Source organism: Daldinia loculata (genome assembly GCF_022478755.1).
Source record: "Daldinia loculata strain CBS 113971 unplaced genomic scaffold F4817scaffold_38, whole genome shotgun sequence".
NCBI classification, from domain to species: Eukaryota; Fungi; Ascomycota; class Sordariomycetes; order Xylariales; family Hypoxylaceae; genus Daldinia; species Daldinia loculata.
Genome location: NW_026054892.1, coordinates 129,963 through 156,637, shown reverse-complemented (window position 1 = coordinate 156,637; position 26,675 = coordinate 129,963). Strand labels below are relative to the sequence as shown.

Genomic DNA, 26,675 nt, shown 5'->3' with positions numbered 1-26,675 from the left:
TGTATAATCTGTGTTAGGTACCTCCCTACGCGCCGCGCAATTAACTTTCTACCAAAGTAATTTAAACAAACAGAACTCCGTTGCGTGCAAAAGTAAACGCCAAACAACTGTCTGAATAGCTCTACGCTTATAAACAAGTTATATTCCTCAACATGTCGTCTAAGAAGCCAGAGGATACCAAGAAACAGACGGGCAACGTAAGAATATCTACTTGCGATACTCCACCAAGAGCCCCAAGCTAACGCGACTCAGAGCTCGGACGAACTGACCACAGTTGTTGAGGAACTATTAAACTCCCTATCAAGCAAGTTTGACGGTGTCTCGAGCGAAATCTTCGCTAAAAGTAAGCATGGCCTCTATTTGACGCTTTAGATTGTCGCATAGCTGTCTATAGTTTCGTTATTGACGCGGATATAGTGGACGACATGGCGCGCCGATTGGACCACCTCGAAGCCTCACTCCAAGCTAACGACGAGAACGGCGCAAATTCATCACCTAGGACATGATAGGGGTAAAGGACAATTAGAGGTTATTCGGAGCATCGCATGGCGTTAGGGGAACGGTTTGGTTCATCATGGTTTGTATAGGACAGACGGTACAGCAACTAGACTCTATACAATAATGCGCCTTTCAGATTACGCACTTTCTTTCGTTATTCGTTATAAACGTTACAACACGTCCGCTCGACTTGGTTTGCTTATGACGAGTCATACTATAGCTCTTCCTTCTCATCATCACCTGTGACCTTCTCCTCGACCTTCTTAATGAATTGCTTCAAGATGTTGGTCTTACTCTGGAGCTCATCTAGCTTAGAAGGAGCTAGACCGCCCTTCTTGATAATACCATCCAGGCGAGCCGACTCCTTCGCAACGTATCCCTCGTTCTGCGATAGCTTGTCAAATACTCTGATGTAGTATTGCGCATACTTGTACTGCGCATCCTCGGCCAGATCAGCGGCAACCTTCTTGGCCTCTGCGGCTAGGTCGGCCAACTTGTCGCTACCAGCAGCATATTTCAATGCGATGTGGTTCAGGGCGTCGATGGTACCTCCAGTCGCATCGAGGCCACCGCCGGGGACACGGTGAGTACCGGTCTTCTCGTTAAGGAAGCTAACGAGGTCCTTCTCGCTTCGGCCGCCGGAGTAGGGTTCGCCTTCGGTGGAGCCCTTGGGGAAGAACTTGATAGTCGGGTAGGAAGAAACACCCTGCTCACTAGCAGTTGCCTTGCTATTGTCGGCTTCAGCATCAACTTTGGCGACTACAACATTGGGCTCGTTGATGAAGTCCTCGGCTAGGGTCTCCCAAGTAGGAGCCAAGGCCTTGCAGTCTGCTCAAAATCAGCATATTTAGAAATCATACTGGATAATTGGGTAATACGTACGACCGCACCAAGGAGCAGTGAAAGCAACAAGCACGTCCTTATCGCTTCCAATGATCTCTTTGAATGTGGTGTCTGTCAATATGTTGACCTGGCTAGGCATCTCCAACTTCTTCTTAGCCTTGACGCCAGTCTTGTCGGTGATGAATTTGGTCAAACTTTCGAGATCCCGGCCGCCCTCGTAGTTGGTTGGCTTATCACTCTTGCCATCGAACCACTTAAGAGTAGGGAACCCTTGGACACCGTACCTCTGGCCTAAGGACCTCTCGGCATCGGCGTCTACCTTGGCAATCTGAACATCCTTATTGGTAGCGAAAGCCTGGGCTAACTCTTCGTAGACGGGAGCAAGGTTCTTGCAGTGACCGCACCAGGGGGCAAAGAACTCGACAAGAGTAGGCTTGCCAGACTTGAGAACGACCTTGTCAAAGTTGGATGGGATGAGATCAAGGACTGCAGATTTAGCTGCTACGGCGGCAGCTAGCCCGGCGAGCACGAAGCTCTTTACTAGAACCATTGTTGCTTTGTTTCACAATCGTCTATTATATAGGTAAGGTATAAGAGAAAATATAGTACTGAGAACAGTATGAGGGAAAGAGGTGTAAGGTTGGTCAAGTAGTGTTATTCTACCGCAATTATGAGAGTGTGGTAGGTCATCAATTAATGCTTTGAAATACAAAGCAGAAGATGCCACTTTGCAACGGGTAGAACGGGGTGTGGGTGAATACCGGCTGCATCATAGCTTAATGCAGAACCTGGTAAAAGTCGAGCGGGATTATCGATAAGATAGATAAGACACGTGTGTGGCAATAGTGGGGCACAGATTATTCAAAGTCTTAGGTGTGAGTACGTACCTAATCCTACTAGTATTCAACCCCTGCAACCCTTACGCGAACCACACACAATTTTCCACTCTCAATCCATAATCCTCCAAAAACTCGCGAAAGTTTTCCGAATCGTAGTTCGACATCCAGCAACATACCGCAAACCGACCGTTCGTGATCACCGTTATCGCAACACCACATCCGACAATATGTCTCACGAATCCGTCTGGAACTCGCGCCCGCGAACGTACGGCAAGGGCTCTCGTGGCTGGTATGTCTTGATATTCTCGAGGACTTCTATCTCGATGAAGTCCATCAGCTAACATAATGTAGCCGTGTCTGCACCCACAAGGCCGGTCTGATCCGCAAGTACGGCCTCAACATCTGCCGTCAGTGCTTCCGTGAGAAGTCCTCCGACATTGGCTTTGTCAAGGTACGAATGAACCGGCAACGATACGATGTAGGCAACGAGACTAACTCTCCACCTAGCACCGATAAACGCCCTTCGGAATGTGGCTTTCTTTCCTACCACGATATCTCTCGTCAGGCATCGTCAATGCGACTGCGGAAATGGAGTTGTTGGTTTTTTATTAGGAACAGGGTTGAGCATTTGCCTTGAGGCATTGGTATAGGCTTGCGTGGAAGGAAAATGAGCAAATGGCTCTTCGGTTCGACTAGACAACTAAACCACCACGACAATGCTTACGAGAATTCGATGATGTTATCCGTTCTTGCATCGTATAAAATGTGACGATTTTTCTTGCAGGACCTCCGATTCAATCCGAATGAAGATCCCGTTATTTCCCAAGGGGTGGACACCTATTAATCCATTTCTCAACTATGGTGATACGAGCGAAATGGGTTCCTTCGCTCGATGCCGGAGTGTTCACTGTAGCTTGCTGACTGAAATTTCTATAAAAGTTGCCTAACTCCGATGCTGCTTGAGACGGATATTAACCATGAGGGAACGGAGCAGACGTAGCTTCATATCGTGACCTTTTTCAGCTTTCAGCACGGTCCACGACTAAGCCCAGAGGCTTCAAATGATATGATCATCTTAATCCCGAACTTCACATGTTCAACATTCCGCCTCAAGGATGAAACTGATTCGAATGTTGAAACTTGATCAGGCAACATTTACCTAAATCCATCCGTCCTTCCAAGTCAACCCACCTCTCAGCAGAGAGCGGCATACTCATTTAGGGGAGAATGGCCCATGATCGTGATGCCAAGAACCGGGAATACCAACGGGTGTAATGTATTTTGGACTGTATGCGTAGGTGTGATAATCTTTATATTGCTCATGATGGGTCTTCATGCGACTGAGCAAGTTCCACTACTTGCATACCATGGATCGTTACACAAAGCCGCAATGGTGTCGTCGAGATTGAGTTATATCCCGAGTATTCCCATCTTTATTCCCGTTGACTTCGATCGAATATATAGATCCATCTCAGTTATCCGCATGCTATCCGGGGACTGATTGGCTTATTCAGACCGTCCCGTCGTAGTAAGTGCTACCCTGATGCCGTTCGGCATTCAATTACCCTGGTAATCCAGTACATGGGTGGAAGTACCTGCAATAGAGCCGTCACTGCCATGTCGCCTATAACGCCCTCCTAAACATAGGTATACACGTGGATGCTACCCACTGGGAAATAAGGGGTGTATTAGGTGTGCTCCTACCTTAGTATCCCCGGTACGTATCCGAAGGAACTTTGCGCTTGCCTCAAAGCTGCGACGAGGTGAAAGAATGGCAGGCAGGCGCCTTGGACAAAGGGCATCCACTGCACGCCTCGACTTAAAAGGAATGGAGCTTTTTGTTGACCTAAGTACCTCCTAGGATATATCTGTAACAATGTCCCATCTTCCTAGAGGCAGGAAGAGACGGCTTCATTTAGCAAAGCAGCCACAGCCATACTCTTACCTTTACTCTCTAGTATTTGGCTTACTCTACGAACCATGGCAGGCTTCCACGAGTTGATACCGAATGTCGTCAAGAGGAGGATAAACCAAAAGCGTCCTCTCCTCAAAACTTGTCACCCGGATCGTGCTCCTATTGAAGTGACATTTGCTATCCTCGACAATGCCGTCAATAGGGCTGCCTGGTTCCTCACCGAACACCTTCCTTCGGACGAATACTTCATTTGGATGTCTCAGAGCGACGCTCGCTATATGATATGGATTATAGCCGCCATGAAGACTGGAAAAGTCGTGGTGTTCCCGTCTCTAAGCAATCGAGTCTCTGCCAATCTTCGCTTGTTCGAAACAGTCGGAGCCAAGCATATGTTATACGGACCTGAGTCGTCAGAGGCACTTGCAGAACTCGTTAGTAAGGCCAGTCCAAATGTTACTGCTAGGCCAGGCCTATCTCTCGAGGAAATCCTATCCCCCGAACCTGTTCCCGACTACCCTTTCGACAAGACTTATGATGAGATCAAAACTAAGAGGTTCATGGGCTTACACACTTCTGGAACTTCAGGTTAGACCATTATTTCAAATTTAATTATTATTATTTTTTCGTATCTTCTTATTTACCTTGTATAATTCTATCTCATTGTTTTCTGTGGCCGCTTTGATATGTGAGAATAGGTGAATTCTTTCGTTCAACTTAGCTATACTTATCAACAATACTAACATGTTCTCGCATAAAACAGGCCATCCGAAGCCAATCTGGTGGACACACTCTCACCTCGAATGCCTATTCTCTCCCCTGGAGAAGGGTGTCTTCCCTGAGGGTGTCCACGTAGAGAGACCGACATGTAGCACGCTTGCTAACCACGATGTTCTCGTCGTCGGGTCACAATCGCATGTAAGCCATCTTGTATATTCTTTAGGGTACAAACCTATATTCTAACTAAGAAAGGCTGGCGCCATGTACATCACCATGGTCGCGCTACATTCCGAAATGACAGCAATCCTCATGCATCCTGACATTCCCATTAGCCCAGCCAGCATCACAGACGTCATCAACCAGTCCGGCGCTAATAGTCTCATTTGCCCGGCTGTGCCTATTGAGAATATGCTAAACTACCCACCCGGCCTCGAAGCTTTCTCGCGCCTTAAGCATGTCGGTTATGTAGGCGGACCTATTAACCCTGTACTTGGTGCCAGGGTCGCTGAGATTACACCGCACCTGTATAGTCTTATTGGTAGCACGGAGGGCGCCTTGATGCAAATGAACTATTCGCCTAATTCGGAGAACTGGGACGCGATACGCTTTGTCGAGGTCGGTCAACGCATGGAGGAGGTCCTCCCTGGACTGTACGAGCTCGTCTTTCCCCGTACTCCGACCATCGACCGCCTCTATGCATACTTCCGCTCCTACCCAGATCTCGAGCACGAATATCGTACGAAAGACCTCTTCTCTCCGGTCCCCGGCCAGCCCGGATGGTGGCGTTTCCGCGGTCGCACTGATAACTGGGTCGCTATGGCCAATGGGTACAAGATGGACCCGACCGACTTCGAGGCCATCGTGACCGCACACCCGGACGTTCGCGGTGTTATCGTGGGAGGCTCCCACCGCTTCCGGCTATGCATGCTCGTTGAGTTGTACGAACACCTCCTTCCGACAACCGACGAGGAGGCTCAAGCCGTGCTTGAGAAACTATGGCCTACAATCCAGGAGGCTAACAAGTCCTCTCCAAAATTCGGACAGATTCCTCGCGAGCTCGTTTTGTTCGTTCGCCCGGGCAAGCCGTTCTTGCGTGCTGGCAAGGGCACTATTCAGCGGCAGCTCACATTGCAGGCGTATGAAGACGAGATCGATGCGCTATACGAGCGCGTTGAGAGCGGCATCCTGGTCAGCGACTTAGACCCCATTACTTCACTCACACCGGAGGGGCTTACGCCCGTACTCACGCAGCTGTTCCAGCAGGCGCTTGACTCGCACGATATCGATGCTGATACCGACGTCTTCGCACGTGGGCTAGACTCTAATGGTGTTACCCTTACTGTTTCGCGGCTGAAGGCTGCACTACGTAGTTACGGCCTATCTGAGGACATCCTGCATGGCATCCACATCAGTCTTTTATACAGCTCTACGACTGCGCGATTCCTCGCTCATACACTGTCCGCATACCTTGGCGATGGAAGTGGCAAGGACAAAGCGGAGACCCCAGATGGTGGCGTTGCGGATATGCTGGCCAAGTACCTCCCAGCCTCTCGCCACCCACGCGCCCAGGCCATTATCTTAACAGGATCCACAGGATCTCTCGGGACATATCTACTCGCAGCGCTACAAGCACAGCCCGAGTCCCGCGTACGCCGTATATTCTGCCTGAACCGGGCCGCAGATGCAGCATCCAAGCAAGCCACGGCGCTGAAGTCGCGTGGACTTCCACCAGCTCAGGAGTCGAACGGCCGCGTGGTATTTTTCTCGGTTAAGGACTTTGGCGCACCGCGCTTGGGCTTAACACCTAAAGACTACGATTTACTCCAAGCTGAAACTACGGCCATAATCCACAACGCCTGGCCTGTAAACTTTCTTCTCCCACTACAGTCCTTCGAGCCGTCGATAGCAGGACTAGTACACCTACTCGAACTCGCGAAGAATGGCGCGCAGCGGCCGGCGGTACTTTTTGTGTCGAGTATCTCGGCGGCTATGGGTACGGCCCGCGATGTTCCGGAAGAAGTTCTATCCGAGCCAGCGGAACTTGTTCTGCGACAGGGTTACGCGCGGTCGAAATACGTCGGGGAGCGACTGTTAGATGCGTGGGCGCTATCAGGTGCAGCAAATAAGAGACGCGCCGCTGTCCTGCGCGTTGGTCAGGTCGCGGGCCCGGTGGCGGCAGGGGGTGCTTGGAACCCCTGGGAGTGGTTCCCGAGTTTGGTGCGCAGTTCCAAGTTCCTGGGCGTACTGCCGCGTAGTCTCGGCACAAGCAGCCGTGTTGAGTGGGTGCCAGTAGACGAGCTCAGTAAGATTATTCTAGAAGTTGTTGACGAAGTAACTCGTACCGACGAGGAAGACAGCACTTCCTCTGGAAAAGACAAGCAGAGGGGCGCCAAAGTATACAACCTCGTCAACCCCCACGCCGTACCTTTCTCCGACCTTATCCCTGCGCTGAAGGAAAAAGGCATCGCGGATAAAACCGTACCCCTCGAGTCCTGGATCGAGGCTCTCGAGCGCAGTAGTTATGAGCGGAAGACGAGTGCGCAGGATAACCCTGCAGTCAAGTTGCTGGATTTCTATAAGTCGATTGTACCGCACCACGGCGGCGGCGGCGTGAAGAGGAATACAAATGGAGACGCTAAGAATGGGCGTGGGGGTAATAAGGGAGGAGAAGACGATTATACCTGGTGTGTTGACAATACCCTGCGTGCGAGTCCGACGGCGAGAGCGCTCAAGCCGGTGAATACGGAGTGGGTGAAGCTGTGGGTTGATCGCTGGGGATTCTGATTTATAGGCTGAAAGGGTATATATATAGGTACCTACCTACCTAAGTGCGAATTGCGAAGTGGACAAACTATAGAATATAAATCTCGTATAATCTCCACGTATAGGGGCAACCTGTCCAGTCTCAAATGCTAAAATGGAGCCACCTGCTTAATTCACCCTTAAGCATTGCATTTTTATGTCATTGTTCACCACAAAGCATTCAAATCATACGTTTTAAAATTATATATCTTATTAGCTCATTATATAATACTATATGCCATGTAAGCAGCGTATGGTCCAAACAAATGCGATGCGTCCGTCAGGTGGTATCTCAAATATAGACACCCTCTCCAAAGCCCAAGATCAAAACGCTCCTTTAAACCAGAGCGCCTTGCCTTGTCATGCCTCCCCAGTCTATATTAGAAAGGATATCTTGCGCAACGCCGCTAAAACGCCTTTATGCTCCATTATACCCGACTCTTAGGCCCGGCGTACTATACCTTAGGTATAGTATAGTACGCCGCTACGGAGCCGCTTTCTTTTTCTTCCTCTTCTTCCGAGTAGCCTGCGCCGCCACTGTTGGCGGCTCAAATGGCTACCTTTGATGCATATTCTAGGTACCCTCTAAGGTGTTGGGTACCTAAGCCGAACCGAGATTCTATGCCTCTAGTGTAAGATTATATCATATTCTGTAGATCCGCAATTCGTTCAAGGGTTACTGACGTAGCTCCTTGCACGTCTCAAATCCTGATCTTCAGAATCGTCTTCTCGAACAACGGGACCGATACCTTCGCTCGCATTGGCAACCTTCTCGTCTTCCTCACCGGCATAGGCGTACTTGCTCTTTTGCCGGATGCGCGCGCCGTAAGTCCAGAACAGGAAGGGAATACCACAGCATGCAAGACTGATGAACGCGAGAAGTGTGCTGGCCCATTCGTAGCCTAGACGCGCGTACATCTGGTTTGTGAATAGAACGACGGCTGCACCCCAGAACGAACGGATACATGTCTTGGCTGCGAGGGCGGAGGCGGCTTGGTGCTGGTATGCGTCGACGAGGTAGTTATTGGCGCTGTTGTATAGGAAGATGAAGCCGAAACCGACGGGGAAGCCACCGAGAGCGGGGCCGACCCAGATAAGACGGGGATACGATGTCCAGGCGAAGATGAATAGACCCATCGGGATGAACCAGCAGGAGCACATCATGGGGATAAGACGTAGCTCCGGCGGGGGAAGACCGTTGTGCTTAGCGATGAGTTTTCGGTAGTGTGCGTTAACCAGGGGAGCACAGACAGCCGAGCATATGACACCGACAGCTAGGGGGATGCTATTGGATCTAAGTCAGCGATTGAACTGGGAGACCGAATAGGGGTCAAGTGTTTACTTACAACATAAGACCGGTAATACCGGCAGAATATCCTTTGCCTTCCTGGAAAATGATAGGGAAGGCAACGAAGAACATGTACAGAAGACCGTATAGTACGGACATGTACAGACTGATTAAAAAGACGATCAATTCTCCAAAGAGAAGTTGGAAAGGTCGAATCAAGAAAATAGCCAGTCGTTCACCGAGGGGTCGCTTGTCAATGTCTTCTTCTGTAACGTAGTCTGCTTGGCCGGTTTGCTCGCGCATCTTCTTAGCTCGCTTGGCTAGAATCGTGGGCGCGTACGTCTCGGGGACAGTGAATGTGATTAAGACCCAGACGATAAAGGCGAGGATTAAGTGAATCCAGTAAAGCCAACGCCAGCCAGCGGCATCAGATAGGAAACCACCGACGAGAGGACCAACTATAGTTATGTGTTAGCGACCAACAATACCAGAATAGGTCTTACTGTAGAGTACTTACTAGCAGGACCGATAAAAGGGGCAGCAGAGAAGGCAGCCATTGGAATACCTCTCTCCTCGGATCTCCAGAGGTCGGCTAGGGTACCACCGACAAGCGTCATAGGCGCAGAGAAGGCGATACCATCAATAGCTCGAGCAACTAGGAGAGTAGCAATGTTCTTCGCAACGGCACCGGGAATGATGAAGACTACGGCGACTAGTAGTGTCGTTCCATAGATAATTCGTCTTCCATAGATTTCAGATAGCGGTGCGAATATCATAGGTCCTTTTTGATTGTTAGTCACTTTTCGTATACCCGATTGTTTTAAGGGTCTTCACTTACCAACACCGAATCCTACGACGAACAAGGTGATACTTAGTAGCGCAACCTCGTCACTAACACCGAACTCCTTGGCTACACCAGCAATATCGGCCGTGACGACACTGGACGAGAAGGCTACGACGAAACATGTTATAGCCACGACCATAGTACAATACCACTTATATGCCTTCGACCAGTTCTTAGGGTTCTCGGGATCATTTGGCACAAAGGTGACAAGTTTGTAGCGGTGCTCGCCATCTGGTTCTACCGGGCCGGGTATCTGACCACTGGGTGTTTCTGTGGTATATTCCGAAAGGTTGGCGTCGCCGGAAAGTGTTCGGTAGGGTAAGTTGACATCCAAGTTCGGATCTCGAATTGTCTCCTTGGTAGAGCTTCGAGCTAATGGGTTTGTAGGGCTGCGAGCCAACGAGCCAGGGATGATTGACCCATACCTGACCTGGTCGGCTTGGTCGACTCGATCGGTTTGATTATTGTTAGGTTGTATGGGCGGGCCCTCCATAGTAGGCATTTCGTAGGGGTCCATGGTGACTTATTATCCTTATATCCTTGAATGTAAAAGGAAAGGTATCTCAGGATGTCACACGATGGATGAGTGTGGGAATGTTCATGGACCTCTACCAAAAGCGCAAAGGGGGGCGGGATCCATCCTTTATATATGAGAAGGACATGACCCTTGAGGTTCTAGGCCAGAAGCCTTCAGGTAATGGATCGTCTAGTTGGGGGATCCTATTGGTCGACACGAGGTGGTAGGAAGTTTTATGTAGAAGAGAAAGAACTGGATGCTGCCCGATGGCGGAGCCACCGAGATTTCCTATTACAGTATATACCCATTGTTATGCGAGAGGGGATAGGCCAGTTGGTTGTTGACAATGGCAAAGCTGTAAACCTGGTAAGGCTTAATTCGGAACACATTTAGCTTTTTCAGGCGCGAGAGCGCGAGTCAAGTTAGATATGGTAGAGGAGGGAGATGATTCGGCGAATTTCGGTGTTGCGAAGGATCCACAGGGCCGGGACCCACAAGGATCGGGGCCACACGGCTCGAATTCGACGGCCGGAACGTAGCAATTGAGGAAGTTGAAAGCATCGTGAGATCAATTAAGAGCCATAAACAATTGATAATTGGAAAAGGATCTACATAATAGTTTGCTTTAGCAGTCAACTATCTCCTGTAAAAAAACTCATCATAATGAGCAGACCCCTTAAAGCAGGAGAAAAGTGGTGTCGTAAGGGTTGAATCACATTCGATTATGGGCGTTCCTCGAGCCGCAAATTCCAAGGGTCCCACTCTCTTCAGCTTAAAAGCTAAGGAAAAGCTAAGGACCCACAGAAACAAAAAAACTCAGTACCGGGCTTACTCGATTCGGTAAGACCCAAGAGAACGGAAGCCAGTCAATCGATCGATAAAGTCTCATTTACCGGTTTGAGGTTTCATTTTTCCCCTTGTGCGACTTCGTAAGGGTTTTTAAACACTAGAACACTAACGTAAGACGGTATCGGTATGCAGCTATTAATATAGTTAAGACGAACTGGCAGTTTTTTGCAATAGTATCATCGTCGACTGTTTTCTGCTATTCTTTCTTTTTGACATACATTCAACAGTGGAAAAAGTTCAAAACAATTAACGGTATCTTATCGACAAATGCAGAAACGGGCTGAACCGGTGCCGCTAACGATCTCGTTGTGGGCCCCTGATAAATAGGATGACGGGGATAGCAATTACATACTTTTGTCGGGAATGCCCTAACCTAGGTGATCCTTCTTTCTTACATGTGCTCCTAACGTTTCTATAGCAATATGAGAAGGCTTGGCGGTTTAAAATACCTCTCTTCTCCAACAGCGACTTCGGGTGATGAGCCGTCGAAAAGAGGGCCGTGAAGTTCATGATCTCATTCACGCTTATCATCTGCTTAAAGCTCATCATCATTACCAGCTACGTTTAGCACGTTCTGTCGATGAGCTAAGTTCAGTTACATCGTCTATGAGATACATACGACAGACCATTGCAGCTCTGGGAATTCATACCTCCAATGGCGAATGTACACTACAGGATTCACGACGCGTATTTTTCGACATCGACTAGGGCAGGGTAAGGCATGGAAGAAAGAGCCGTGACATAATGGATCCAGTTAGCCAAGATGCAGTAACCGATGGGAAGGGACCCTCTTAGTGGTCTCGGCGACGCTACCTATTCGCCGCCAAAGCTTATTGGAGAGCTTGTCTGGCCCGAGCGGCGTCGAAAGCTTGAAACGGGCTTACCTAAGGGTAAAAGCTAACCCGGGAATAAGGGAAACTTGTATCCTCGGCAATAAAGAGAGCTTGGCTATCGTCAGGAACAACTTTTAATACTCGCTTCATCATAAAAGTTCGCCCGGCCGGTTAACCAAAAACCCTCCTGGCTAACCACGGCGCTTCACGTACGAAATAATACCCGATGAATCCTCCTTTATAATTCATTTATCAATAGTCACGTCGATATTATTGTCACCTGCCTCGCTTTCTACGCTATGGTATACCCAAACCGGCTAATGGTTACCAGGGGATTATTATTATTTCAACGGGATTTGGCGATCAGAATTCAAAGCAGGACCTAGTGCCAGCACCGCCGTTAGTAAATACGCTACGATATTTGACGATGTGGACTACCACTGCCCAGGTATCGAAACCCTTGTCAGTTGGGCAGCAGCGACACTAGAGCAGAACACGAGTGCTATTATGTAAACGTTGACAGGTAGGTCGAAGTCTTTTAAGATACAAGGCGTGATCGGCCATCTTCTATTAGGGACAGTGGCCTCCAAAGGACGAGGATTGGATACACACGCGGATGGCTCCCCTGAATCTATACGGGAGCTGCCAATGCTGTGCTAGGATACGCCAACGGTAGAAGCCACGAAGGTTCAAAAACCACGTAAAATTCTGAGAGAGCCCTTGGCGAGTATCTTATTATTGGGAATAATGGTGTGATTTATCTATAAATATACGCCTTGCTTGAAGATGTGGAACTGCTCTGCGATATTTACGTCCATCGAGGTATCCTTTCACGTGAAAGAAAATAGGGGCCAGGGTTACTCAAGGTCATACCAATGTATAGGCTGGCAGCCTGGCTAGAACTATTCATCTCTTCGATGGTTATGCAAAGCACTTAGTTTAGTTAGGTACATGTAGGTCATGAGATAGTTCAATAGACCAGCTTAACCCTTAGTCCTTCTACCGTATATGGCTCCAAGTCTTGGCGATCCTAGTTTACAACCCGAGTAGAATACCTAGGTAGCTGTCGGCAAAAAAATCGTCTCGGCTATTAGCTGAGAATTTTCAAGAAGACCTTCTAGGGCTGAAATACTATGCAAATTCCGTGTTATAACCCGCCTGACGTGCCTATCACTTGGATGTTTCAAGCTAGACTTGTAACTAGTAGAGATATAACCCTACGGCTCCCGTGATAGACCTTTATCCAAGGAGTCCAATTCTAGTCTTGATTTCACAGTAAACAGGTTTAAGGTGGTAACCAGCTATCAACTCCGTCAAACTAGCTCCCTAGTGTAACTCTTCATATTAAAGGGGTACACTAACACATTAGCATGAAGAATTCGTATTCCCGAATCTCTGGATTACATTATGCACCAAAAACCACATCATGCGTGTACGGAAACTCATAGTTTAAACATTTACCATTTCATCATGCTCTAGAGTTACATTACGGGAAAGAGACGTTTCGTAAGCAGAGGGGAGATTCAACGAGCCACGGGGACTGGAAGTCAAGTGTACATGGGCTCCAAATATAATACAATCCGAAATCCCTTATACACAAGAGAGCAACGCCAAGATTTTCCCCCATGCCAGCTAAGATAAAGCAAAGCCGAAGATGCCCGTTCTATCCCTCTTGCACACATGGACCAGCCCCTCCCTAAAACAATCCGTGGTCGGGCTTATTGAATGATTCGTGTAATAATGCCGGTTGCGACGGTTCGGCCACCCTCGCGGACGTTGACTTGCTGACCGACCTCGATGGCGATGGGGTGGTGCAGGGTAGCAACCATCTCGACGTTGTCACCGGGCATGACGGCCCTGGACTTGTCCTCGGCGTCCTCGGGGAAGTGAAGGGCTACAGCCTCGTCGGCAGTTCGTAGGTACATCTGGGGTCGGTAGTTCTCGACGAAAGGGGTGTGTCGGCCACCCTCCTCCTTGGTCAGGACGTATAGGGAGACCATAAACTTGGTGTGGGCCTTGACGGTACCAGGCTTGACAATAACCATACCGCGCTTGATATCCTCTCGTCGGATACCTCGCAGGAGCAGACCGGAGTTGTCACCAGCTCGGGATTCGTCGCAGGACTTCTTGAAGGTCTCGATATCGGTGACCTTTGTCTTGATAATCTCGGAACCCTTGCCGATCAGCTCAACTTCAGCATCCCTCTTCAGGATACCTCGCTCAACACGGCCGGAGGCGACAGTTCCACGTCCGGCAATGGAGAAGACGTCCTCAACGGACATCAGGAAGGGCTTGTCGAGGTCACGCTGGGGGGTAGGGATCCACTCGTCGACGGCCTTTAGGAGCTCATCGATCTTCTCAACACCGATTTCGGGTCGCTTGCCTTCCATGGCCATCAGGGCAGAACCCATAATGACAGGGGTCTCGTCGCCTTCGAAGCCGTAGTGGGTGAGCAGCTCACGCATCTCCATCTCGACCAGTTCCAACATCTCGGGGTCGTCAATGGCATCGACCTTGTTGACGAAGACAACGATTTTCTGGACACCAACCTGACGGGCGAGAAGAAGATGTTCTCTCGTCTGGGGCATTTGACCGTCGGAAGCAGCAACGACAATGATAGCACCGTCCATGTTGGCGGCACCAGTAATCATGTTCTTGATGTAATCGGCGTGACCAGGACAGTCGACGTGGGAGTAATGTCGGTTATCCGTCGAGTATTCGATATGGGCAGTAGAAATGGTAATACCACGCTTCCTCTCCTCAGGCGCCTTGTCGATAGCGCCATATTCTAGGAAGTTTGCCAATCCCTTCTCGGCCTGTCTCTTCGTGATAGCAGCAGATAGAGTAGTCTAGTTTGACATAATTAGTTAAATTCCGGAGGACCCCTCCAACTCTATATAATTTGACATAGTGTAATTTGCTATATGCTCTCAACATACCTTGCCGTGATCGACGTGACCAATGGTGCCGACGTTTACGTGAGGCTTCGTCCTCTCGAAGACGGCTGCGTATGAACGGGTGATGTTGAGGGCCGCGGCTACATTTTGCTGTCGCACAGCAAATTGTAACGGGTTGGCGATGCTGCCGGATCTGAGGGAGTGACGGGAGGCGCGCAAGAATGGCGCGAGGGTGCGCGTAAACGCCGACATGTTGAATTGATTTTACCCTTCAGCCGAAAAGAAAAAAAAACAATTCACACGGAAAGAAGGGACTGGTGCTGAGGGTCGTGGAGGGGGATAAAAAGGACCAAGCGGTATTGAAGATATAAAAAAAGCTCCCACCAGCTGGAAAAATTTCATTGGAAGTTGCTGCGTCGCGTTGATTGGCCACTTGAGTCCACAATTCCTTATCGTGCCATCTTTTATAGAGTATCTGTGCTTGATAAGAGGACTGGTCGGCTTTGGGCTCCGCATTCCAAGCACCTAATCCATACCGATTAAAGTTATATTGACGCCCACATTCTCGGAATTTAGTCGCAGCGCCATGTATTTATTAGAGGGTGTAATTGAATGCCATTGATTGGTCAATCATCTTCTATAGCATAGCTCTAAATGTGATATATTATATGAGCATGGTATAAGGTAACACAACATAAAGTGTCTTATAACAGGTAGTTAAGAGTTTAAATCTAACTTGTTTATATTTATCAAGGTCTTATACCACATTATATGATATCGAAGTCCAGCGCTTCTCCATACTTCTCTACTGCCCATGCCCTTTGACCTTCTACAATAGCATTCACAAACTCGGGGTCGAATTCCGTCTTTCCTAATTCCCGTTCAGGCACGACCCTCCATTTAACCCAATTCGTTGCTTTTGCACCCTCAGGTGCTCTGAAGAGACCTACTGCAATACCAAGCACCTCGCTCTGTTCCGAGGGGCTCCTATCCTTATTCTGGAGGAACACGGTGGCGCCACAGCGTCCACAGAATCCTTTCGTGATTTTCTCTGATACCTTATATGTCTTCATCGTCCCGACGAGCAGACTCGGCGGCACCTCTGGTTCTAACGAGATCCGTGGGACCAGAGCCCAGGGCATGAAATAAACGCTAGAGAGCCATCGAGTATCTTTGTCGAAATCGAGATACGCTTTCCACTTCTGCGGGTCTCCCGGCGCGATAAATCGGCTCATGAATTCATCGTTTTTTACTACATCCGACGGCCTCCCGATCGTGAAAGAAACCCCGCCGCACTGGCACTCCGCGCGCAGTCTCTCCTCGCCGTCCTCACCAATTTCGAGCTCATTATCGGGCGCGATATCACGATCTACGGTGAGTATCTTTAAGCCCTTACTAACCGGACTCGAAATCCAGGACATCAAGCCGCCGTCCCCGGGGGACGTTGGAAACGCTAAGGCCGTCATCTCCCAGAAGCTCGGCTCGTCAAAAAGCGCAATGTCCACGACCCACTGCATAGCCCAGGGCTCGTAGTGCCCATTATGCGTTCCGCAAGTGGGACAGAACCAACGCTGTCCGTGGCCACCGGGACCGCTGCCCTGAGTCTTGTATATGGACAGGTTGACGGTGCCGTTGGTCCACTCCGGCGTCACGCCTTGCGTCAGCGAGACGTGGAAACATCCGAAACTGCCGTGCGAGTATCGGCATAATGTGCATGAACAGATATGTGCGTGCAATGGCAGACTCGAAGCTGGGAGTACGACTGAGTATTGTACGTTCCCGCAGTGACACCTCGCCTTAAATGTCCGTGACTCTTCTCCCGTCTCGGCTGTAGCGGCCTTGTCGCGGTTGAAGAAAGTGACGAGGAGGCCTAACATGTTTGCTTGAGTAAGTCAGACAGATGATTCTATCAAGAGCTTGGTAATGGTAAATAGGTTAAATGTTAGGAATCTTAGGTATCTTGATATATCAATTGCGAGGTAAGTGCTAGGACCGGGACTTGATCCATCAATACCGACTTTTACTTCTGAATCCTCATCAATGTACACGCGACCAATGATATGCAGTGCTGCGGCGGTGTAATACGTAGGCAAGCGATGTCATCTGAGGGGCCTCTGCAAGGGCATATCGTTTTCATCACGAAGACAAAGAGAGCCATGGATATTATGTTGAAGAATGCCCTTGTGCTCATCCACTACTATTTGACATACCTTATCCTCAGCCGAATACGCAATAGTTACCGAAGTCTAACGATTTTCTGATAGAGTTGATCGAAAATTAAAATAAATGGAGTGGCGCTGGATTTATACACATATAAAAACCAATGCACGATTATCATGGCACCACTATGTCGGTATGCGGCCCTGAGTTCCAATCAATGGTCTTTATAGCTTGCTACAGCTAGCTTGCTCCTTGTTCATGAAAGCCAAGTTATCTAGATGCGCAGTTCGGAGCGGATTTCGGTCTCCGAATTGTTGCTGAGATATCGTAAATTCGATAAATCGGTTTCGTAGGTGGCGGTAAGCCTCCATGATCTCCAACTCCTCAGCCGTCTTCCCAATTAATAGTTCGCTTTCGCTGCCGGTTTCTGACTGAGAGCCACCGTTCGAGTTGCGCGTCACAGCCATATCGTTAAGCGACTTCCAAGGCTTTTCATGGCACTCACAAGTTGTCCATTCGCCTTCATCATCCGAATCGTATTTTGGCACGGGCGGCACAACTCCGTGGTTGAGGTATGCTTGGATATGTCCTATAGTGCAGAGTGAGACGCACGCTATGGTGCAGTGGCCCTCCGCCTTTTGCTCTACAAGGCTCGCTTCCGAAAACTTGCGCGTCATTTTCAGAGCATGGTGCAGAGGAGTGACAGGGTCGAGATGATTCGATAGGAATAACACGGGGAAACTGGTTTCAATGGCTTTTGGTTTATGAATCGGATGGTCGTCCCATCGCATTGGCGGATCTTTTGCCTCAATTTCCCACCCGCTGCAACCCAGATTGAGGTCGACACCCATCCACTAAGATACTTGTTAGAGATTTCTCTGACCATTGAGACTAGGTGTTACTTACAACGTCGGCGAATGAGGAATAAGAAGCCATCTTCTCAAAACGCCGCTGGAGCGCGTCGGGGTCTTCATTTAGCTGCTGGATGTTAGGGCTATTTCTTAAGAAGCCACGGAAGACTAAAAAGTTCTCACCTTATATCGCTTGTCACTACACGAGATTACCTTCTGGGCATCATCTGGCCATTGAGGTAATGTTAAGTTTTGACAAAACATCCCCGGTGCCGGATTGCCTACTGTCTTGTCAAGCCGGTTGTCGATGAGGGTTTGAAGAAGTATAGCCACGGCAGGGAATGCAACAACTGGGTAGTACAATGCTGAAAATATGATGAGCTTGAAGTCGCCAGCCGTTATCAAGACAGGCAAATTTGACTGCGAGGGTAAGACAATTGCGGGCTCTTTCTCTAACCAGTTCATGATATAATCAAAACGTTCCTTGATATCTCCGGGATTGTCTCCGAGCCGGTAAAACTGACACTTTGGCCCTGCCTCAGCACAATAAATAAAGAATTGTTCCCATATCGCGTCAGCATCAAGGATACCGTCTCCTAACATCGGGCTGACGTAGTGATCAGCATCCACAACGCCATCTAGAATAACTCGACCAACTTTGTCTGGAAACATAGACGCAAATGTGGCCCCGAGGAGTGTACCGTAGGAGAAACCCCAGTAAACGAGCTTCCCCTTGGTACTGTCCTTGGACTCTATTTCAGAGTTGATCTGTGTTTCATCTACAGTCTCTGGCTCTTCCGTGGACTTGGCGTCGGAACCTGATCTCCATTCATCCCAAGCATGAACGATCGAGAGCATATCTCGCGCTACATTTGGAGTATTGGAGTATCGGAAGATGCTACTATCCCCTTCAGCTTCATCCCTTCTTTTACAGAGCTTAGCAAGTGCTCTTGACCTAACATCAAGCTTGTTGAGTGCGACATTGCTTGAGTTAACGAGACCGATGATATGGCCTGATGCAATCCAGCTTAGCCGGTTCATCAAAGCAACATTGCGTCCGTCAAGTCCAAAAGGATCATCAGGAGCTGCGAAACAATCCGCCTTAGGCGTAGTAGCACCGACTCCACGTGGATCGAAGCCGATAACGTCACGATCTCCGCCAATGACTGTTTGAAGCGCTTGCGCCGAAAACAAGGCGAAAATCGCTCCGCTACCTCCGGGACCGCCAGGATTAATGAGTAGTGGGGATTCCGAGTAAGATGATGGGTTCTCGGTACGGTTAATACCGGGCTTTAAGACCAGAGCTATGTGCACCTTCGGATTGTCCGCTGACTGGTTTAGCGGTCGGTGATAATCCATAGGTACGGTCAGCCGAGCGCACTTGAAACTGTCACCGTAGATCGCGAAGCACGGCTGCCAGATGAGCTTCTCGCTCGGTACGATCTATTTCATGTAAAGACGGCCGTGTCAATAATCACTCCATTATAGCGAATTCGCGGTATTATTCAGGAGAGCTTACACTAGACCATTCTGTCCACCCATCGGGAGGCCCTGGCAGCGCTTGATTTCCCGAGTCCGGATGACGGTAACCATAGTGAATCGGGCCATGTCCGAAATGGCCAATGATTAAAACACCAGATATGACGGTTAAGACCACCGCACTCAGACGGCGCCAACCCCAGCTTGGTTCCCTTCGAGGTAATTGAACACGTGCTCGAATGTCATCGTCTTGCTTCTCCCCTAAGAAGGGCGACGTGGACGATTTTGAGGATGTCATATTCTATTACATGCAGCGATTACCCGCGAAGAAAAAGCTGATGACTTGAACAGCCCAGCTCATGAGATGGACGCGAATACTTTATAAAAATACCTGGAGCTGAGAAGCAATTGACGAAGTCGTAAGGCTCATTATCTATGATTGAACAGGCAGCCACCGACTGAAGTAGTACGCAAGCCAAAGAGGTCGGATTGGATACTTTAGGTACGCAAGCTCGCGTTCAAATTACCCAAGGTAAATAGACGCATACGTACCTAAGGACTAAGATGCAGCCACTGTGCCTCTTTTGTATAACTCGGACTGTTCGTCTTGACCAATGACCTCTGTATCTCAGCTCAACTCTCAAATTACTTAGAAGTTAGACATGTAAGTAAAGAACCAGCCTCGTGCTTAATACAAATGTTAGAATTTAGGAGGCTGGACTCCCCTAAGACAAAATGATATTAAGCAGTTTAATTGGAACTCTAGGATGTTGCAAACTGAAGACATCTCCAGGTAAATAATGTACCTTAGGTACATACGCGGAGCACTGTTTGCAACGCCACATTGAGGCTAAACAGTACGTCCCCAATTCCCCGCAGTGGGCTTGAGAGGTAAATCGTGGGACAGATCTATCGTTATCTTACTCATCTTAATTTTCTCTTCCGCAGACTCAAAATAGTTGACACAGCATCAACTTATACAAATTATAAGTGTCCAATATATGGCATAAAAATGAGTCTTCCGTTGCTATTTACTTCTCATTACCTCAAAGAGTATCTAGACTAGGCGCATAGTCGTTTTCATTGGTCGACTACTTCAACGCTATGTCTTGGCTTCGCTTCATCGTTGGTCTCGATGCAGAAGTGGATAACCTGCTGGGCGATCCGAATGAATTAAGCTTCATACTACCGAAGTTGTCACAATGATTGTAATGAAGTTGTATTGTAGACTTTCTAATGTGGATCGCTAGGCTATACATAATGTATTTATACTTCCACATGTCATGTGACCATGACAATGCCCCTCCCAAAAAAGGAATTACGATGTCCTCATCGTTCTGTATAACAACTGCTTTCTTCTGCGAAACTCTAAGCCATATTCTGCTCCGTGCCTTCTAACTCATGTTCTCCTCCAAATGTTATGGGTAGGCTGCTGGTCCAAGGAATGAGGTTTTCTTCTTGGGGCAGTATATACGTTCAGATCTGGTTTTGGTTGGTTTTGGTTTTAGTTGGTTTAGTTTTGGTTGGTTGGTTGGTTTGGTTTTGGTTGGTTGGTTGGTTTTGGTTTTGGAGGCGGGCGAGTTGAGTGTGTAGAGTAGCCGGATACGGGATGGTCCTAATCGGTTTTGAAGCCGAGACTACATGGTAAAATGGAGTAGACGTGTGGTATGGCGCTTGGTCCGACACGAAAAAAGAAGTGGAATAGATGACTATGGTTCAAACGACGAAAAAAGAATGGTGGCCATAATGCCTGGTCCAACGAAAGAAACGGTGGAGCTACCAATTGTCACAATGATTGTAATGAAGTTGTATTGTAGACTTTCTAATGTGGATCGCTAGGCTATACATAATGTATTTATACTTCCACATGTCATGTGACCATGACAGAAGATCTCTCGAGTTCCTACTTATGAGTTGATTTCTTCTTTTCGTCCAAACACCAATTACTATTCATAGCAATTTAAGGCGTCAAGTCTCAGGTTTCCGTTAAGTTTGAGACGATACTAATAATCATCCATAGGGGGTTTTCAACAATCTAGACGGTCTAGATAATAAACTAAAATAAACACGCTTTGTATGATCTACAATTAATAGTGGATGCCACCAATGAAACTCTTCGACTTGTTAATATTCATTCACTTCTAGTCTTCAAAGGCGACTTTTACTATCAACTCCGGGCCAAAATGTTGCTCAATTTTACAGGTCGCCATTCTACATTCTTGGCAGTATTAGCCATCTTCAGTGTTACCTAGGTCAAAGCGCCCGAAGGCTTATCTCGATCATCACTAGCTTCCCCAAGTCGAACGAATCAGTGGATTACGCGGCGGAGAAAGCTTGTTAGTCTTGGAACGCACTGGGCGCGGGGGCAGATGGGACCCTGGTCGCTTGGCAGGTCTCAAGACCCAAGATTGATACTCATCTCACACATTCGTCTTCCGCCTCTTATACTATGCCGTACCCTTCTCGTCGCATTGACTGACCTACGGCACTTGGCAGGTTTAGCCAAGAGCCTCATTGACACGCACTTATAACGGTGATGACTGCTTCCGTGATCTTGTTTCTTGCAATCCCTGTCGACCAGTCACGTTTCGAGCGTTAATAACGTTGTTCAGCCTCCGCATCTAATGGCGAACAACTAGCGTTGTCTACGAAGAGTCACTCCGCTAACATGATACACAAAACACCTTGCCAGAGATATTTTTAACATAAATGTCCAAGAAGAAACACCTTGGCACCGGAGGAGAATGGGCATCCCATGTCGTTCACCTGTCTCGGCCGCTTGGCTTTCGAGGTCCCGACTCGATAGCTAGGAATTGCCGATGATCTATGATGCTCAGCTGTCGACGTATATGAAGGCCTTAGTTGGCCCCGAGATGATTCGGAGTTACTCAGCTGTGCTCAAGTCATCGTCCGAACTTTCTCGTTTTCCGGTCTCTTCCTTAATTTCTATTCGCAGATTAATTCTGTCTTTGCTTCTTTCGCTGGTCGCCGCTGGTCGTTTTATACTACTCTAATATCTATTTTCTACTATTTTATATCGAAGCATACTCAACCAAGACTACCCGAGAACATCTTCCAAGACATATTAGCCAAGATGGTCAGTTATCGTATGATTGCCGTTGCCGGCTTCCTCGCCAGCGTCAGCGCTCTCCCTCTAAACATTAACCTTGGCGCCTATTCCCCCGCATTGTACGTACTAGCCTGAGTACATGTCTACCTGGTTATCCCAGATATCTAATCGATCTATAGGGTGGTTGGTGATGGTGAGATTTCGTTCGGTGGAGGTCAAGATGTTACGAGCTTGATGAACGCCTTGGAGGGTGCAGCAGTCAACGCTGCTACCGGGTCGACTAAAGGCGCCACTCAAAATGTTGCTTCCGCACCTGTAGCCGCAACCAGTTCTGCCCCGGTGGACGAAAGCGGCATTGTGGCCGCCCAAAGCAATCCGAGCCCAGTTGTCGAGACTCCCAAAGCCCCTAAAGCCCCCGAGGTTTCCGAAGCTTCTATCGCGCCCACTACTAATGTAGACCCCAACTTGGAGCAACAAGGTGAGTTATTGATATTAAGCCTTCCTTGAAGGTAAAGACTAACAAAAATTTAAGCTGCTCAAATATCAGGTCTACAAGGCATGGGAAAGGAGATCGCTCCTCGAGACTCTGAGTCTCCCAAGGCCAAGCGTGATCTGGCTGGCTTTGACAGGGCTCTTACATTTGCCGAGGCGGCCTTAACCAAGGGACCCTTGATCCAGCTTGGCACTGGCGAGGGTGGTGCTGGTGTCGGTATCATTGTTGATAACAATGGCGGTACTGTTGGCGGGGGTGCTGCTAAGGCGGCTGCTAAGCGTGATGAATCTTCCTCGCAGCCGCGCCGACGAACTAAGGTTACCCGCATGTATGTCAAGCGTGGTGTCCCTGCTTGTGAGTGAACCCAAACTTCAACTTTTACTCTCGGTATTACATAGCATACTAACTAGCACCCTGTTGAAAGCTATGCAGACATCTAGTGAATTCAAAACTCGCACCGTCCAGTCCCTCCCTATTCCGAAGGTCCCCGCAGTAGCTAAGCGAGAAAGTTCTTCCGATACCATCGATGCCATCAACCTAAACGTTGATGACGAGCAAGGCTTCACGATGACATTTGTTGAGACGACAGAAGACGAAGATGATGCCGCGATAGATGAAGCGCAGGAGTAATATACGGTTATAATGTAACAACTACTGTTTGCTCTCCGTCTATTAAATTTGTATAGTGGCATTTTTCATCGTTTTTGATACCATATATGGGAGTCTAGGGGCTGGGGATTACGCTTGGGACGATTCATCATATATGTGCGGCATATTCTTTAATTAGCTTTGGTTACAGTGATCTCTCTTACAAGAGCGGTTGATTCGGCCTATAAAATATGTATTACTTGGTAGTATAGAAAATTCAAAACGACCGGCCTGTTTACTTGACAGGTCGAGACCGGAAGAGAAAGATATGCCCTCAAGTCGCTTATGAAAAGGAAATTTTTTAATAAGAAGCGCTCGAGCTTTCTAAGAACAAGAAGTTGGTCAACGCCGTCCCTCCCCTATCGCTGTATTAGGTTCACGTCAAAACACTTGGTTAACCGACTAAGAGGTAACGAATGCACTTAGATACCTAGTCTCGATAATGATGCGATGCGCAAATCATCGTCTCCGGGAAAAGTATACGTAATCCATGAAAGAGCAGGCGTTTCAACACGCCGAAAGCTGCGACAGAGCCAAGATGTGATAAGAGATCGCCAAGAGCCTCACTAGTAGTTCCTTTACTGCACCACAACAATAGCAACTGCCGGGCTCCACATCAAATAATACCCTATTTATCTCGAGTTTCTAACAAGCAAGCACTAGGGGAAGTGGACTACTATTTACTTCACATAACCCTTACTGTAACAGACCACCGATGAATCGACATGATGAATACCTTATTAGAACCGGTTACGGACTTATGAATGCTTTGTATCGTCGATCTTGGGGGTTAGGACCTGTAGCAGTCCTACGTCTTATGATTTTTATCACCTGGCTATAGATGCGCAAGCAGAATCGTCAACGTAGCTTAGATACCTCATACACCTCATACTGATACCACGGCTGACTTGAAACCCGATGTTTCGCACAATTAGATACCCCTTTATCACCCCCAGCTCTAGATACAAAACCAGTCTAGAACTCCTTCTTAAAGACCCGCTAGTCCAATCTAAGCATACACCCTGAACTCCAAGCCAACCTCTACCCCATCTAACTATTCCACCGTCGATATCCCTCATTTTTCTGTTTCTGCCTCGTGTTCCAGCCGAGCTTCGCGCTGATGCTCTTGACCCAATCCTCGCTTCTTCGTCCTTGCGGCTGGACGCTGGCGAACGGGAACCGACTAGCACTGATAGTCACGTAGTCGCCGGGGAAGAGTTCGACGCGTTCGCGACCATCGAAGCTAGCCCAGCTGTGGGTGCGCGCGTCGTACGGCACTCCGATACGCAGCACGATCGTATCTGGCAAGATGATAGGTCGGAACGATAGCGTGTGCGCACATATTGAAGTCACGAGCATTACCGGGTTTTCTGGATGGCAGAGTGAACCGCCTGCTGCGAGATTGTAAGCTGTTGAGCCCGTAGGTGTCGAGACGCATATTCCGTCTGCGAGCACAGATGTGAAGTGTTCGTCGTCCCCGAAGATTTCGGTATTGGACATTGCTACCGATGATTAGCTTAGGCCGGTCCGGTTGATGAAGTTGTAGGTAAGACTTACTTGGATTTGGTCCCCTATCTACCACGATCTCATTGAGAATCTCATAAGTGCCATCTGGTCTGTGAGTATGTTCATCCTCCCGTTCCTTACCGATAAGTTCCTCTATAAGATCTCGCTTGTGATGAACCCCTTTCTCGTCTACATAGTTAATCTGATCCGGTTGATTCGCCTTCTTTTGAGTTCTCATTATAGTTCCCTCAAATCGCAGGCGCAAGCTTACTGTCATGCCGTCTCTAAAGGCTGTAGAGAGTATGTCCTGGTACTCATTGAAATCGAACTTGGTAAGAAATCCGAGACTACCCAGCGAGAAACTCAGTACCGGTGGCACTATTCGTTGAAATAGCCAGCTAGCATACAGCACTGTTCCATCGCCTCCAAGGGTAATAATGAAATCAAATGTGTGTGGTCGCACGTGGCACATATTCTCGTTCCAGTAACGCAAGCGACAGTCCAGTGTACCCTTTGGAGTATTGCTGTCCATCTGACCGGCGTCCATATACTCTTGTTGAAGTTCCTGTAACAATCCAGGCGCATCGAATCCTTTATTGCCCTGCAAGCTTTTTTCCACGTAGACAGTATACCGAACGTCCCTATCTTTACTAAGGAGCCATTTCGCAACCTCTCTCGTCTTCGGTATTAATTCATGGTCATACGCTTTTGTTAAGAGGAAGATGCTCCTGGCCTTAAACTTGAGTCTTATATTTCCCAATCTTCTACTAAGCTCCCGGACTCCCCAGGCCATATCAGTCAGCTGTTTTTTTGTAAGTAGTCGACTGTTGAGGCTCTGGTTATGATCTAAACCAGCTTTGCCTTTTTTGACGGCTTTGCTCCATGCTCTCTCATCAACTTGACCTATATCATTGCTGAAATCGCTGTCTGCTTCTGTTGCAGGTGTGTGCTCAGGCTGGCTAGCAGTCTTTCCTTTAGGTTCGACATATTCATCTAGGCCAACCTCGCTAGTGATCTCTTCGTGTTTTTGCTTATCGTGATTTCGGTCAACGCTTTTAGGCTCATCATACCTATGGCCCTCAAGAAACTGATGCACTAAGCACTGAGTTGGCGATGGCCTGGACCTGGATGTCGCAAACTGGTCCGTGGTCGCTTCACTATGTATGAAAGAGCTTTTCCTCCGGTAAGGATTGCCTGAATCAAAAGTAACCTTCCCAAGAAGAGATTTAGAGCTATATTCGCGAGATAATATTGAGAGGCGAAACATACCTCAACTGCGTCGTTATCATCGTCACTTGCGCTAGAAAACCCATCATCATCACATTGGTTTTCATTCGCGCCTTGCGAGTGATCGACACCGTCGTCTGTCATAGCTACCTGTGCCAAGTAAGGGGAAAAAGAAAGAAATCAAGTAAAAAGATTACAAGGATGACCTACAACCTTAGAGATTCCCGTCCTTTTGAATTTATATACAGAAACACTGAAGACTAAGTTTTATTTGAAACCCACTAAATAAAAGGTAATCCGTGAGAGAAAGTATCAGAAGTCATTGCGTCAGTGCTAGTCTCAAGGTCTTACTAATGCCCCGCGGGAATTCTTATCGATTATCATTTGATGAGATTAGAT

General features: G+C 48.2%; 10 protein-coding genes across 10 annotated transcripts; 4 read left to right on the top strand and 6 right to left on the bottom strand.

Moving 5' to 3' along the window:
- Positions 1–5: 5 nt before the first annotated feature.
- Positions 6–562, top strand: F4817DRAFT_343039 (heat shock factor binding protein 1-domain-containing protein). Its single transcript, XM_049303979.1, has 3 exons — positions 6–197; positions 253–343; positions 418–562. The coding sequence occupies exons 1-3, from the start codon at positions 153–155 to the stop codon at positions 504–506; spliced, it is 225 nt and encodes a 74-aa protein (XP_049157320.1). The 5' UTR covers positions 6–152; the 3' UTR covers positions 507–562.
- Positions 563–2,090, bottom strand: F4817DRAFT_343038 (disulfide isomerase). The gene is made up of 2 exons (XM_049303978.1): positions 1,381–2,090; positions 563–1,326 (listed from the first exon to the last, which is right to left on the bottom strand). The coding sequence occupies exons 1-2, from the start codon at positions 1,889–1,891 to the stop codon at positions 713–715; spliced, it is 1,125 nt and encodes a 374-aa protein (XP_049157319.1). The 5' UTR covers positions 1,892–2,090; the 3' UTR covers positions 563–712.
- Positions 2,091–2,127: 37 nt separating this feature from the next.
- Positions 2,128–3,055, top strand: F4817DRAFT_170153 (ribosomal protein S14). Its single transcript, XM_049298198.1, has 3 exons — positions 2,128–2,469; positions 2,532–2,631; positions 2,688–3,055. The coding sequence occupies exons 1-3, from the start codon at positions 2,408–2,410 to the stop codon at positions 2,694–2,696; spliced, it is 171 nt and encodes a 56-aa protein (XP_049157318.1). The 5' UTR covers positions 2,128–2,407; the 3' UTR covers positions 2,697–3,055.
- A 571-nt stretch (positions 3,056–3,626) lies between these two features.
- Positions 3,627–7,669, top strand: F4817DRAFT_343033 (acetyl-CoA synthetase-like protein). Its single transcript, XM_049303977.1, has 3 exons — positions 3,627–4,680; positions 4,856–5,010; positions 5,065–7,669. The coding sequence occupies exons 1-3, from the start codon at positions 4,161–4,163 to the stop codon at positions 7,594–7,596; spliced, it is 3,207 nt and encodes a 1,068-aa protein (XP_049157317.1). The 5' UTR covers positions 3,627–4,160; the 3' UTR covers positions 7,597–7,669.
- Positions 7,670–8,171: 502 nt separating this feature from the next.
- Positions 8,172–10,353, bottom strand: F4817DRAFT_170077 (MFS general substrate transporter). Its single transcript, XM_049298197.1, has 4 exons — positions 9,741–10,353; positions 9,420–9,683; positions 8,961–9,360; positions 8,172–8,899 (listed from the first exon to the last, which is right to left on the bottom strand). The coding sequence occupies exons 1-4, from the start codon at positions 10,261–10,263 to the stop codon at positions 8,284–8,286; spliced, it is 1,803 nt and encodes a 600-aa protein (XP_049157316.1). The 5' UTR covers positions 10,264–10,353; the 3' UTR covers positions 8,172–8,283.
- Positions 10,354–12,968: 2,615 nt separating this feature from the next.
- Positions 12,969–15,430, bottom strand: F4817DRAFT_170047 (translation elongation factor Tu). The gene is made up of 2 exons (XM_049298196.1): positions 14,885–15,430; positions 12,969–14,794 (listed from the first exon to the last, which is right to left on the bottom strand). The coding sequence occupies exons 1-2, from the start codon at positions 15,092–15,094 to the stop codon at positions 13,664–13,666; spliced, it is 1,341 nt and encodes a 446-aa protein (XP_049157315.1). The 5' UTR covers positions 15,095–15,430; the 3' UTR covers positions 12,969–13,663.
- Positions 15,431–15,434: 4 nt separating this feature from the next.
- F4817DRAFT_170046 (DUF636 domain protein) lies at positions 15,435–16,810 on the bottom strand. Its single transcript, XM_049298195.1, has one exon. It carries the CDS (start codon positions 16,717–16,719, stop codon positions 15,610–15,612), a length of 1,110 nt encoding a protein of 369 aa, XP_049157314.1. The 5' UTR covers positions 16,720–16,810; the 3' UTR covers positions 15,435–15,609.
- Positions 16,811–17,226: 416 nt separating this feature from the next.
- Positions 17,227–19,630, bottom strand: F4817DRAFT_317630 (TAP-like protein-domain-containing protein; the record flags this gene model as incomplete). The annotated part of the gene is made up of 4 exons (XM_049300828.1): positions 17,227–17,856; positions 17,909–17,980; positions 18,037–19,296; positions 19,373–19,630. The coding sequence occupies 4 exons, from the start codon at positions 19,628–19,630 to the stop codon at positions 17,227–17,229; spliced, it is 2,220 nt and encodes a 739-aa protein (XP_049157313.1).
- Positions 19,631–22,145: 2,515 nt separating this feature from the next.
- On the top strand, positions 22,146–23,602 carry F4817DRAFT_170016 (uncharacterized protein). Its single transcript, XM_049298194.1, has 4 exons — positions 22,146–22,521; positions 22,582–22,880; positions 22,935–23,249; positions 23,320–23,602. The coding sequence occupies exons 1-4, from the start codon at positions 22,427–22,429 to the stop codon at positions 23,523–23,525; spliced, it is 915 nt and encodes a 304-aa protein (XP_049157312.1). The 5' UTR covers positions 22,146–22,426; the 3' UTR covers positions 23,526–23,602.
- Positions 23,603–24,265: 663 nt separating this feature from the next.
- Positions 24,266–26,590, bottom strand: F4817DRAFT_169978 (ATP-NAD kinase). The gene is made up of 3 exons (XM_049298193.1): positions 26,319–26,590; positions 25,101–26,259; positions 24,266–25,045 (listed from the first exon to the last, which is right to left on the bottom strand). Exons 1-3 carry the CDS (start codon positions 26,418–26,420, stop codon positions 24,594–24,596), a joined length of 1,713 nt encoding a protein of 570 aa, XP_049157311.1. The 5' UTR covers positions 26,421–26,590; the 3' UTR covers positions 24,266–24,593.
- Between the last annotated feature and the right edge of the window lie 85 nt (positions 26,591–26,675).